Below are 13904 nucleotides of genomic sequence, written 5' to 3'. Positions count from 1 at the left end.
GCGCAGCTGCTTTCTCCAAGGCCTTCTGGGGCTCCCGCTTATATGCATTCCTTTATTTATTTATTTTTCTGGCTAAAAAATATAATTTCCGCAGCCGCCTCTTGCCCCCCCCCCCTTAAATTTGCTGTGTCTTGCTGCCAAATCTACCAGAGTGGGAGCATGGAATAAAAAATTCATAACTGCTGGACTTTGCTTGTTCATTAGATATGAACTTGTCGATTTGGCAAATTGTTTTTGGTCTCTAACCGCCCAGTCCCTCCCCACCCTCCCAGGCTCTCCTCCTTTCCCTCCTCCCCTTTGATGCAGCCATTGGCTGTTCAGTAGATGTCTCTTTGCCAAATAGGTGGATCCTTCTCTCTCTCTTTCTCTCTCTTCCCCCCCTTTTTTTTCTGGCTTTGGCACAAGCAAATGGATGGGGATTGAGCATGAAAGGAGAGAGAGGGAGTTTGAGAGAGAAAAGAAGCAAAAAAAAAAAACACCACAGCACACTCTCCTCTCTCTCTCTCTCTCTCTCTCTCTCTCTCTCTCTCTCTCTCTCTCTCTCTCTCTCTCTCTCTCTCTCTCTCTTTCTCTCTCTCTCCCTCTCCTCTTCCCCCTCCCTCCCTCTCTCTCTGTCTCTGTCTCTGTCTCTGTCTCCCCCTCCCTCCCTTCCTCTCTCTCTCTCTCTCTCTCTCTCTCTCTCTCTCTCTCTCTCTCACTCCCCCCCCCCCCTTTGCCAGCGACGGTCTGCAGCCGGTCAGAACTCGTCCTTTTCCCCGGGAATCTGCGATCTCCCCCTTTTCCTCCAAACAGGCGGAGAGAGAGGCAGATCTAAGTTTACATCCCTGTGCCGTTGCCAAAGCCGAAAGCCTTTTTCTTCAGCTGCTGCTTTTTCTCTCCTGGGTTTTTGGCGGGGGGTGTGAGTGGGGTGGGTGGGGGTGGGGTAGGGATAGGGGTGGGGAGCTGGATTTGGGTTTTTCTTTCTGCATATATCTTTTTTTTTTTTTTTGGAGGGATGCACAGGAGGGGAAATTGAAAAAAAAATTGGCTTTTGTTTACCTGGCGTGTTTGGCAACGGGCTTTCTCACTGCCTGCCATCTCTGACCTTTCTTTCTTTCCTTTCTCTTATTTCCAAAGGAAAAAAAAAATAATCCCCCCCCCATGTGCATGAAGGGTTAAGGGGGAAATGGGGGGGATCTGAGAATCCAACCAAGCCCAGCCCCCCTTCGGTAGAAAACCAATAACACCCCCTTCCTTTTTAAAATTTTTACCTTCATCCTATCCTTTCTCCTCCTCCTCCCACTCCCTCCTTTCCACACCCCCCCACCCCCAACTCACAACTCTGTTGAGTCCAGAATTTCAGAATCTGGTGTTGGGCTTTGCCGGGATGCTTCGGAGGAATGGTAATTATTTATTTTTTCCAGATTTTATATTTAGCAAATAGGAGTCAAATATTATTTAACCCCCAAATAAAAAAAAAGAAAGAAAGAAATCTTAGCTCTCTTTACACCTGACCGAGTAGAGAAAAGAGGGTAAAGGGGTCAGTGGGAAGATAGAGAAGAGGGTGGAAAAGGACCCAGTATCTTTTAACCCTGATGTGACCAAGGCCAGTCACCTTGTTTATTTGTTTATAGAATAATAAATGTCTGGTTTATTATTACTTTGATTAACATTATTATTGATGTTATTGATAATGTCATGCTTCCATAGTTAAGATTTGTATTTGATCAATATAAATTCTAGGGTAGATGTTAAAACTGATCTAGAAGGAAGAAAATGAAAAGGCACCTGGGGGTGGAGATCTAAATCTCTTTCGCCTCTTGTGGGTGTCATTTTCTTTTTTTGGGGGTTGCCAAAATTGAATAGTATCTGGGCTCATGGGGGTTTCTGCATGCACGAGTCCTTGTGCATGAGTGTGCAGACATATATGTTTAGATACTGTACCTCCATGAGATAATACAGAGATCCTCCCTGCAATATAACATGGATATTGCATGGGCTCAACAGAGTGCAATGGGGATATCAGCTGCTTGTGTGTGTGAACAGAGATATTGTCTGTGTGTGTGTGTGTGTGTGTGTGTGTGTGAGAGAGAGAGAGAGAGAGAGAGAGAGAGAGAGAGAGAGAGAGAGAGAGAGAGAGAGAGAATGAGAATAGGTGTGTGTATAGGCACTCAGTGGCTCTCTCTCCTTTGGTTGCTGGGAGTGAGATGGGAGCAAGTGCCTGTCTGGCTAAGCTGGCTAACCCTAGTTTCCAGGGGTGACTAGAAGGAAAAGAACTGGGGGGGAAGGAGGGAGTCTATTTCCTGGTAGCATCCCTCTTCTAACACTTTTTGTTCTCTTTTCCTCCTCTTTTTTTCCTCCCCATCTTCCCCTCCCTCCCTTCCTGCCGGCTCCCCGCCTCGCCCCGCATGCTCCCGTCTTGCCGCCTGCAGGATGAATTCCACCCGTTCATCGAGGCCTTGCTGCCTCATGTCCGTGCCTTCTCCTACACCTGGTTCAATCTGCAGGCGCGGAAGCGCAAGTACTTCAAGAAACATGAGAAGCGCATGTCGAAGGACGAGGAGCGGGCAGTGAAGGATGAGCTGCTGGGGGAGAAGCCCGAGATCAAGCAGAAGTGGGCGTCCCGGCTCCTGGCCAAGCTGCGCAAGGACATCCGGCCCGAGTACCGTGAGGACTTTGTGCTGACCATCACCGGCAAGAAGGCCCCCTGCTGTGTCCTCTCCAACCCTGACCAGAAGGGCAAGATCCGCCGGATTGACTGCCTGCGCCAGGCCGATAAGGTGTGGCGGCTCGACCTGGTCATGGTGATTTTGTTTAAGGGGATCCCCCTGGAAAGTACTGATGGGGAGCGGCTCTACAAGTCACCCCAGTGCTCCAACCCCGGCCTGTGTGTCCAGCCTCACCACATTGGAGTCACAATCAAAGAACTGGATCTTTACCTGGCTTACTTTGTCCACACTCCTGGTAGGTCATTTTGAACAGTTTTCATCTTATTTTATTAATTGGATTTACAACTATCTTCCTATTTGTTTTATTGTTTTAAAAAAAGATCAAAGCACAGTAGGCCTCAGTAACACTTTAGCAGGGGCCTGCCCTATTCCCAGGGTTTACTTTTTCTTTTCTGTTTTTTCCCTTTCTTTCCCTTTTTATTCTTTCTCTATTCAATACCCTTACCACATCCCCTATTTTATGTCTCCATCTTTTGAAGGACTATTTGTTTCAGAAAAGCTTCATGGCTCTTTGGTCTGGAACTGGAATGGCCCAGGATTTGTCCTGTGTTGGTGAGAGATTGCTAGAGGGGAGAATTCAATATTTATTGTTATATATTTAAAAGAAAGTGAAGTGGCATTGGGGCACCACAGCTACCCCCTGTGTTGTTGTTAAATGTTGTTTTGGCATGGTACTAGGCAGTGTTAATGTCAGCGGGAAATGAAACGGCAATATTCTATGGATATCAGACTAGATTCTCCCCTCTGTGAATCAGTAAAAATGAAAGAATGTGCCCAACGCTAAGGTACCCCGCTTTAGACTCTTAGGCTGAAGATGAACGAGGTAGGAATGGGAAAGGGGCTTGTTTTGGTTAGGCCTAGTGGTTGCTGGAGAAGAATTGGGCAGTGATTTCACTGAGAAAGCTGGGGTGGGGGGAACTTGAGAGACTCTGCTTTCCCCTTCCAAAGCACTGACTCCTGACACTGTCTTTTTTTGGGACTAAACGGGTCAGATCTGTACCCTGGACATACTTAATGCATAGTAAATAAAAGTCAGGCACACTTGTGTGGCCCATTGATGATGGCATGGCAGTTTTTATAATGATATATTTCTCATGCCACTTTCTTTGGCAGAGAATATTTTCCCTCCTAGAAAACCCCTTTTTTTTTCTTTTAATCTCTTTGCTCTATAAGAATTTTTTTTTAGTAATTTTTTCTTCTTTACCCTTTTCACTTTGCTTTTGGGGTTTGGGGCTTTAATTCCTCTTCTATTTTTTCTTTCTCTCCCTTTTATAATTTCTTTCTGCTTTTGTTTTCTTACAAATTGAAACAGAGATGGCTGGTTAATTTTTAGCCTCCACTCAGCTACGCCCAATTTACTGCCGCCTTTGAAACCCAAACGAGCCGGCACTCTGTGATTAAGCAAAGCAGAAGTGTGTTTACATTATGCCCAACCAACTTGTAATGAGAGGGCTACCAAACCTTTTTCTTGTGTGTGTGTTTTTTTTTTCTTCCCCTTTCCTGTATTCTAGCTTTCTCTTTCTCATCTCAGTTCTTCCTTTCTCTGGTTAGGCAATCATAGGAGAACGTAGCTGAACTTAATGGACTGTTTCAAATGTTCTTTTCTGTGTCATAGTGTGTGTGTGTGTGTGTGTGTGTGTGTGTGTACATGTGTCTTCTTTTCATTCAAGAAACAGGAAAAAAGAAGGGAAACTGCTGCTATTAACATTCTATTTGGGTACTAGGGAGAGTGTCCATACATAAATAAAATTTCAGGCACTCTGAGTCTTGATTTTATAGGAACTCAATAGAGGTTAGTATTAGTTTTACATAGGAAGAGAGCTTTGGAAAAAAAAGAATTATTTTTGTCCTCCTGTTTCATCTGTTTTTTCATGCCCAAAGAAGTGGCTTTCTTAGCACGGTGGCTGTGGGCACTGCCACTGGGCACTGCCTTCTTGCGCCTCCCTAGATCCATGACTAGCCCTATAAGGTGTGGGGTAAATATGGCTATTGCTGGTGAAGAGTAAACTATCAGATCAGGAGACTTCTCTTTTTTGAAAGATTAAACAACAACAACAACAACAAAAAGTAACTCCATTCTCAAGTCTGCTGACTAAGACAGAAAGTCTTTTTATTTATTTTTGGTTGGAAGTGACAGGAGAGACTTGGAACTTCATCATGCCATTTTCAGAGCCTGTGGGGCAGCTTTGACCCCAGGTTAACCTGCAGATGTCTTAGGAATTGGGTTGTGTATCCTCTGATAAGGTCAGAGGAAGGCTAACCATTTTAGTCAAGATATGTCTTCCTTTCCCTCAATTCAGCCCTATCCAGCTTTCTACTTGAATCCTTACAGCTGAATTAGTCCTCAGTTTCCTCACATTTTAGGTAACATTCTTGACTTCCATAAACATACATCAGAGTTGGGATGAAGAGAATGTCACAAGAAACCATTTCACTGTTACATCTCTGGAGTTAACCAGGCAGACTTCTCGGAGAAAGGAGTAATGACCTGACTTAAAAAGCTCAGTGGCCTTGTCGGATTGAACGAACGATTCTCACTATGTTCTGTGTCCTTACATTGTCTTTTTTGGGGACTAAACAGGTCAGAACTATAGCCTGGACATACTTAAGGCATAGTAAATAAACTCTGCTAAGGCTGAGTCTCCACAGTCAAAAAAAAAAAGAGAATTAAGGCACTTCATCAAATCATTTAGGCCCTGAAACCCTACATAATTCAGATGGATAAAAGTAAAAAAAAAATTATGTCTCAATTTGAATAGCAGCTCACTTCTTTGATTGAGCTGAATGGCATATAGGCTAGAGAGATTTGGGGGCATTCAGGGTATATGTAGGGCAATTGGGCCACAAGTGGGACTCTTTGTTTTTCCCTTTAGGAGAAAAGTAGTTGGGAGGTGGGATGTTGTAGTAGTGTATATTCCTTCATGGTCAGATCTAACTAGAACTCCTCTCCATTTGCTTATTCCCTAAGCTGAATTATCACCCTCTTCTCTTAACACATTGGATAGTTTAGGAGCTTGTGCCCAGCCCTGAACAATGACAGTTTGGGAAGGGATATTGATTGTTTTTAGTATCCTCCCCTATCTCCTCTGTTAGTCTCTCCCACACTTTCCAACTATAAGATGGTGGTCCCTGGGGAAATTGTCTTTGGCTTAGAAAGGAGAATTTTGATTTTTCATCTGTAAATATAGTAAATACACGTCCCAGAGTGAGCCATTTTCGTTTGAGGTAGTATAAAGGTGAGTTTGAAAGGATGTTGTGCCATTTGCCAGGTGGTTGGGTTTTTGTAGTGCGTTTAGGCCATTGGTTGCTCCTTAGATGAAGCTTGAGGAAATGGCTTGCCTGGAGAAAGAGGACGTAATAACAGTGGTGTGAAGAGCTTCATTCCACTTTGAAAGCATGGTGTCCGAATTAACATTCGTTCCCCAAATCTTCATTCTTTACCGAAAAAGAAGAACGCTTCCTCAACATGAAAAAAAAAGCCTTTTGATTTGGGAGGCATATGAGTTTCCTGCTATGAGAGAAAAGAGTCTGGAATGGGAGATCAGATACAGGATGAGGCTAAAATCTCTCAATTTTCTCTTGAGTTACAGAAGTGGTACTGAGGCTATTGTCCCCAAACTCCAGTGAAGAATTCTAAGGTGTAGTAGGTGAGAAACATCAAACCCTCCTTGCCATGAGAACTGGTCTTTTAAAAGGCAAGAGAAAACTGAAAAAAACAAGACCCGTTTCAATGCCCAGATGCTTTGCTGTACATCTATTGCTACTCCTGGCTAATCTTGCAACCTACAAAGGGTGGCAGCCTTGGGAGCATAAAATACTAGCATGAAAAGTACTGAATGATGGACATGCCGTACCTTGCCTTGAGTACCTGGTTAGTTCCTTGCCCCTCATCTTGCAGGTAACCAAGTGCCCATTTTACCTCAAACTCCAGGTGAACTTTGCCCAGGGTCTAGGGAAGTCCACTGGTACAAGAGCTTTCTTTTTTCCCTTTCCCTATCCCTCCAGAAGCTGGAACTTTGCTAGAGCTAGAGTTTAGGGGCTGCTCCCCTCTTTACTCAATGGGTTGTTTAGGGGAAAGTAAAGAAGCTGTCCTGTTGGCTTTGCTACTGTCCTTGAGTTTCAAATGTGCCACAGCCAGTACTTTTTGCTTCCCCCAGGTCTGTCTTATTTCCCAGTAAAAGATGAGGTGAGAGGGGACACCCATTTCCTGAGTCTCCTTTTTCCTGCCCTTCTCACAACTCCTTCCTAGGAGAAACAGATAGGTGGTTATCCATTTGCTGTCCGACTTTGCCACTCCCTGAAATGACATTTGTATGTATCCTCTGGGGTTGTTCTAGCTTGTGGGAGTGTAGGCAATGGAAGCTACCTCAAGAAGGTGCCCATCACCAGGTGGCAATATGGAAGGATCATTGGGTACAGGTGCATAGGGGACACATGATCTCAGCAGTGGGTGGTAGGTAATAAAAATAAAAGTAGCTATATTCATTTAGTGTTACCATTTACAGAACACTTTTCTTATAAAAGATTTGTGAAGAAAGTAGGGCAAATGTTATTATTTGCATTTTATGGATGGGGAAACTGAGACTCAGATTAAATACCTTATGTGTGTACAGCTTACAGGTAACAGAACTGGGACTCAAAACTGGGTCCCTGGTTTCTCATGTTTGTTTTTTTCCTATGCAAGATTCCCTGGGGAGGAAAAAAACTAAGAAGAAAAGTCAGACTCAGCTTCACCCTAACTGTGACTTTTTTCTTGTTGCTTCTCGTGCTGGTGTCCTGCTTACCTACTATATAATACTTTGTCCTTGTGGCTCCCTACCTGGTGTAGGTGGCTAATTTATAGAAGTGTCTGTTTCTTGGAAAATTGGAAGCAGGAGCAAAAAGAAAACATCCCAATCTTAGTTTGGTCTGCTAAGGTATGGGATAACCATAAAAGAGCAAGGAAAGAGGACCACTTTTGCCAGGATGTTCAGATCAGATGTGATCGGCCTATTGTCTCTTGACCTGAGGTCCAACACCTACCCTTTTCTGTACACAGAAAGTGGCTAATGTTTCGAATACTGCACCAGTCAGAGAGTTTATAGGAGCAGAGGATTTAGAGCAGAAGGAACCTGATTCAAAATCATCTCTTTTAAGCTCCTCACTTTAAAGATGAGAAATCTGGGGCTCAAGAAGTTACATTGCCCAGGGTCTCACAAGTGGTAAGTCAGAATTTAAAACTAGGTCTTTGACTCTAAATCTAGTTTGCTTTCCACAATACTATGCAGATTCCATTTCCTTGGCATCTCTTGTGGTCCTCTCATCCTGTATTGATTAGTTCATTTTCAGGTGAGAAAGGGTCCAATTGGGTGTTTATAAAGTATATTAATGTTCCTGTAAGAGTCTAAGGCCTGAACTAGGAGACCTGGGACCTCCTTCAAGGCCATACTCCTGGGATGCCAAGGAAAAGGGAACTGCCTGGGATAGTGATTAGAAGGGGGAATTGGCAAGAATAGAAATGAGAGGGAAGTATCATTTTTCCTTTTCCCCACTCAGGTGTCCTGGAGCAGCTGGGCAGAGAGGGTAACACTCGGCTGCCCTCTCTGCCCAGGGGAGGTGGTTCTCTCTTTCTCCCTCTCCTTTCCTCTGTCTCAGGACCTGCCACGCTTCAGTTATTTTATCCTTTAGTGTCCAATTCAGAGGTCTTTTCAAAGGCCCCAGCCGTGTCAGCCCGGTGCTCACACAAAAGGGCTCTTTGATTTCTTGTTTGTTTTCATTTGCCAGTGGAAGGGGGAGGGGGAATGGAGAAAGAGCTTCTGGGTTTAAAAATTTTTTATTTGGGTTGCTTGCTTCATTCCCAGAGGACTTGGCTCCTTGGAACATCAGTACAGAGTTGAGGGTAGGAAAAAGAACAGCAACTTTCTGGGGGGTGTCCAAGCAAGGGGAGGACCGGAGGTAGAACTACCCCAGTGTGAGGGAAGGTAGAGATGGATTTAGGAAGGATCAAGCCTTTGCCATCAAGAGAACTGACGGTAGGAACTTGGCTAGACCCTACCACGATTTGGGTGCAGAGAGGGAGGAGATAGAATGAATACCTGACTCCCGAGACCTCTGCCCTACTATCTGTGCCCTTAATAAGCAGTTTCGTAGAGCACGGCTGGGGTGACTTTGCCCCTAGTTTCTTGTCAGATATCTTTTGGTCATTATTGTAACTACAGAGGTAGGTACTTGAATAAGTAGTTCTTGAATAAGTAGCAACAGGAGAAAAATCAGTTAAGCTCAGGGTTTGTTTGTTTTTTAATTCTCAAAGTCTAATCTATCCTATATTAGATGTGCAACAGTATTGGGTTAGGTGTTTCTACCTGAAGTGAGCACGGAGAGGTTGATTAAGAAGAAATACCCACATGAACATTATAGGATGTTTAGCACGTCTCCTGACATACATAGAAGAATAGAGAGAGAAGAGATATATTAGGAAACGCAGACAGATATGTAGATACCTCCATCGAAAGAGAAACCAAAGACCCTAATTACTGGGTGGGTCACTATGGGCATCAACAGCAGGGAGAATATATTGGTTGGGGGGGGCAATTTAGCAGGACCTCATTGGCAGATGGGAGGGGGAGGCTGGGGGGTTGAGAGATGGGTAAATTTAGATGCTGGCATTTCTGAAGACTAGTTTTCTTGGCACTGAGGGCACCATGGAAATCATTATGACAAATGCCCAGCCCCGTAGGCCGCTGACGCCATCTTAAGGACATTGGAGCTGTGGAGCTAGCGAGGCAAGAAGGGGGTTCCAGTAAGCAGAGAGAATGTTCAGAGCATTGGGTGGTTGTGGGGGTGCTTTACTGGACCTCGCTTTACCCTGTTCTACCTGTCTGTGGCCTGTTTTCTGGACTTCTTTTAAAAACTGTAATTTAATTTTCCCAATTAATAACTTTTATTTATGCTTTTTTTAAACATCAGAATCATTTTCCCAATGTACTCCCCCCATTGAATCTTCCCTTGTAAAAAGAAAAAATTGAGTAAAACCCAACCACCAAAGATCCTGCATCTGACAATAGTACATGCATCATTCCACATGCATGATCTCCTACCTCTCTACCTAGAAGAGGGAGGTAAGTTTCCTCCTCTTTTCTCTAGGACCAAGATTGGTCATTAAAATTAATCTCAGTTCAACAGTATTTTAGTATTGTTTTTCTTTATCTTATTAGAATCATTTTGTATATTGTTCTTTAGGTACTATTCTTTTCATTCTGTATCAATTTATAGAAGTCTTTCCATGTTTCTCTGAATTCTTCAGATTTGTCATTCCTTACAGAATTATGTTATTGCAATCATATGCCAAAGTTTATTCAATCATCCCTAACTTATGGGCGCCTACTTGGTTTTCAATGTTTTGGGCTTTGTTTTGCAACCACAAATAGGGTTAATATTAATATTTTGTTATATACGGGACCTTTCTTTGTCATTGACCTCCTTGTGGTAGGAAAGTCAAAAGTGATATAGTGGACAGAATGTTGGTCTCAGAGATAAGGCCTGGATTCACATATTTCCATCAACACCTATTAGCTGTGTGACCTTGTGCAATTCACGACCTGTCTGAGCCTTAGTTTCTTCACCTGTAAAATGGGTATAATAATATCTGATGTGATATCTATATGACACTTTGCAAAGTTTAAAGTATTATATAGGGGACCACAAAAGATAAAGATAAAGTATTATATAAATATCAGCCTTTAGACATATGCCCAAGAATGGCATAGCCATGATTTTTCTTGCATAATTCCAAATTGTTTTCCAGAATCATCTTACTAATTCCCGGCTCCATCAATGAAGTATCATTGTTTCTATTTCCCCAATGGTTCTCTAACATTGTTTATTTCTATTTTTTGTTATCTTCAACAATTTGATGAGGAAGAGGTAAAGTCTTAGCATTGTTTGATAAATCAAAGAACTTAAACTACTCAAGAAGATACGTTTCAACAATAACTGCTTGGGGAAACTGGAAAGTGGTATGGCAGAACATATTTTAGAAAGACATCTTACATCTTATACCGCAGAAAGCTCCAAATGGATATATGACCTACATCCAAGACTTCACTCATTTAAAAAATCAGTCAAGTACAAAAGGAGCTACCTTTCAAAATTTTAGTGGAGGAGAATTCATCACTAAACAAGAGATAATGGTAATTATAAAAATAAATAATTTTGATAACAAAAAATTAAAATTTTGCATTAACAAAACCAATGTAATTATATTAAGAAGAAACATCATTGATGGGAAAAATCTTTACATCAAATAGCTCTGATAAAAGTCTTATAGCCAAGATTTGTAGGGAACTAATACAAATGTATCGCTAAGAGCCATACTTTGATAAGTGGTCAAAAGACAGAATCAATGTTTTCAAAAGAAGAAATGCAAGCCATTAACAAACATATGAAATAATCTGAATCACTAGTAATAAGAGAATTATGAATTAAAACAACTCTGAGGGTATACTTTATACCCATTAAATTGGCAAAGACGATAAAAAACTGCACAATCATAGAACTAAGGGCTAAAAGAGATTTTTAGAGATCATCTACTTCAGCCTCTTCATTTTACAGATGGAGAAACTGAGGCCTAGAGAAACTTAACTTCTTTAAGGTCACACAAGTAGCCACAGTTAGCATTGGAGGGGCTGTTGGGGAAAAGTCCATTGTTATTACGCTGTAAATAGAATCAAATTTTCTCTTTTAGCCAAATATTCCCAGGCTTTTCCTTTGAAAATTTGTGTTGCCTTTGTCAAAGGAGTACCATATTTCTCTAAGTGGTGGCAATCATTTATTGGCCTGACCTCAGTAGGGGCTTTAAGTAGGCTTCTCTCTTTTTCCTGCTCCTAACTACCATTGAATCAGCCCAATTTATCATACCGTTTCTGGTGGAAGTCACCCTGGGCCTTGACATTTAAAGTGGCTTGGTAATGTCAGTCTCTGACAACCTTGGGCTAACATTAATAGAACTAGTACTCCAGAAAACTCCAGCTCACTCTCCTTGTTGAGCAAGCTCTAGTTCACTCAAAGAGCATTCATGTTAACAGAAGCATTCAAGTACATAATCAGATGTAGCGTCCTAGTTAAATACATAGCAAGTTGGTAAAACCACATTCCTTTTTTGGTTAGGTAAAAATTGGGATTAATTTTGACTGCCAGAGCAGAAATGATTTCACACCATAAATAGATGAATAAAATGACTATCAAATCTATAAGAAAAGTTACAACCTCTCAATGTATCAGAGAATAAGAGTCTGCAAACTGTAAAATGCATAATTTGGGGTGGACAGACTCAAGCATGGTAAAGAGGAATAGAGCTCTTCTTTAAGGAAAGAAAAGCTCTGTCCTCTTCTGTTGTAGGGTAAGGGAGATCAGATGGAGGCTGTTGAGATGAGGTGCTAGGACATCAAGGTCTCTGTTCTAGGGCTTCAATAGATGGCCAAGCCTTTTGAACAACTTCCATATCTTGTCTCATTTTCTCCTCAGATTAGTACCTTGAAGTTGACAGGGCAGGTATTTATCACTCCCTTAAAGCAGAGTTAAAGAAAATGAGTCCTAGAGAGATCATGTAACTCAGGTCACTCAGCAAGTTCGTGGCAAAGCTGGGACTAGAATCTTGATCTCTAATACAAGCCCTAGGCTTTTCTCACTACGCCAGCATCACTGGGGTAGTATATTGAACTTCCCTGATATTGCCAAATTGAAAAAAACCCACTAGACAAGGCAGTTCCCAACATCTGTTCCCAACAAATCCAAGTTGAACTTGAGGTTGGATGCCAGGGCCCACCCTGGTCCTCACCCCCTCTTCTCTCCCAGCCTGGGCCATCACTCAGCTCGAGAGCTCCCCCCTCTGCCGAGCACACAGGGTATGCTGAGAAAGACATCCAGCCGGCACTGCTGTCTGTGATGCCAATCTCACCCTCACTACTGACAGGCCCAGTTGAATAGGAGCACACTTAGTTCTTGGCAGGGGGGTGAAGTACTGATACAGACCTAGAATGCAGGTGAGGCCTTTGATGTCTGGGACCCCAGTTTCTTAGTGTACTTTCCAAGAGCTGCAATTTTGAGGGGATCTTGGTACAACCTGGTTAGCATTATACCCAAGCTGCTATGCTAAGAATCAGTTTGGAATTTAATTTTTAAACATGAATGTAATGATTTTAGTTGATCCTTTCTTTTCTGGGTTCACCATTGGCCTTTTTCTTGAAGACTCCACCCTCTTCATCTTACTTTGGGACTCTAGGAATCTGTGGGGAAAGGGTACTTCGCTTTGGGTTCCCATGTATTGGCTCTGGCTAATGGAACTTGGACTCTGGGAAAATAGAGCAGGTCTCTATGAAGAAATAGAGGTATTTAAAGTAAGAGGAATTTCCATCTTTTGCTCCAACTACATTTCTGACCTACTGGAACAAAGGAATGGAACTGCAAAGGATGAGATCTGTGGTGTCTGGTTCGGTTTCCCCTCCCTTTCTCTCTCTGAGGAGCCTTCCCAAGGAGCCTTTTGCTGGCTGGAATAACATGCCTATCTTGGAGCTCCGAATTCTCCTGCCAGCAGATGTGAGGAAGTTCCTGCTTTGCAGAGGTAGCTCAGTGTGTGGCGGTCAGTGTGTCCTGGGCACTTGCTGTGGGAGAGGAATAAGTCTGCACATTCAGTGACCCTAGCCAGGCTTTTTGTAGGTATTCTCTGTGTGATTAGATATTCATTCAGATCTATGTGGGGAGCTAGGATCACGGTACTGTAGGATTTCGAGCCAGAAGGGACATTATGGATCACCCCAGAGCTGTCCTTTTAGGCCTTGGCCCAGACATTCAGTATTTCAATCATTGGACTAAGCCTGGGGAGTATGTGACCCTCCCCTGCCCCTCCCCAGGAATTTCAGCCTTTTTTCTGCTCTGGGACTGGCTTGGACACGGAATTATTAAAACCCGGATCCTGGAGCTGGCCTGCAGGCAAGAGGGACAGAAGAGACACGCTGCCCCAGAGCTAGCCAGGCCTCCATCCGCCAGGGCAGGGTGGTGTGGTGTGGGCCTGTCAGCTGGGCCTGGCCAGCTCCCGAGCCCCAGAGGCAGGCTGGGAGCAGCCGAATCACTCGGCTCCTTCAATCCTCCCCAGGGGCCAAGGCGGGATTGCTGGCCGAGAAGTGGCCTGCTTGGCAGTTTCTTGTTGCTCCAGCTTAGCTG

The 13904-nt window shown here is 43.2% G+C and overlaps 1 protein-coding gene across 7 annotated transcripts in view; it reads left to right on the top strand.

The window, feature by feature from the left end:
* NFIX (nuclear factor I X) overlaps window positions 1-13904 on the top strand; it is a 120792-nt gene that overhangs the window by 34624 nt on the left and 72264 nt on the right. For 4 of the 7 annotated variants that reach the window (XM_056822656.1, XM_056822654.1, XM_056822660.1 and 1 more), the window contains exon 2: window positions 2412-2943. In XM_056822656.1, the coding sequence (XP_056678634.1) occupies window positions 2412-2943 (532 nt within the window). Of the gene's footprint in view, window positions 1-396; window positions 1383-2411; window positions 2944-13904 lie in introns of those variants that run through there. The other 3 variants (XM_056822657.1, XM_056822659.1, XM_056822655.1) reach the window with 1 other exon arrangement.

The sequence above is a fragment of the Monodelphis domestica genome, chromosome 3, assembly GCF_027887165.1.
Source record: "Monodelphis domestica isolate mMonDom1 chromosome 3, mMonDom1.pri, whole genome shotgun sequence".
Taxonomy (NCBI): Eukaryota; Metazoa; Chordata; class Mammalia; order Didelphimorphia; family Didelphidae; genus Monodelphis; species Monodelphis domestica.
The sequence above is the reverse complement of the archived record's forward strand: the minus strand, read 5'-3'. Positions and strand labels throughout refer to the sequence as shown.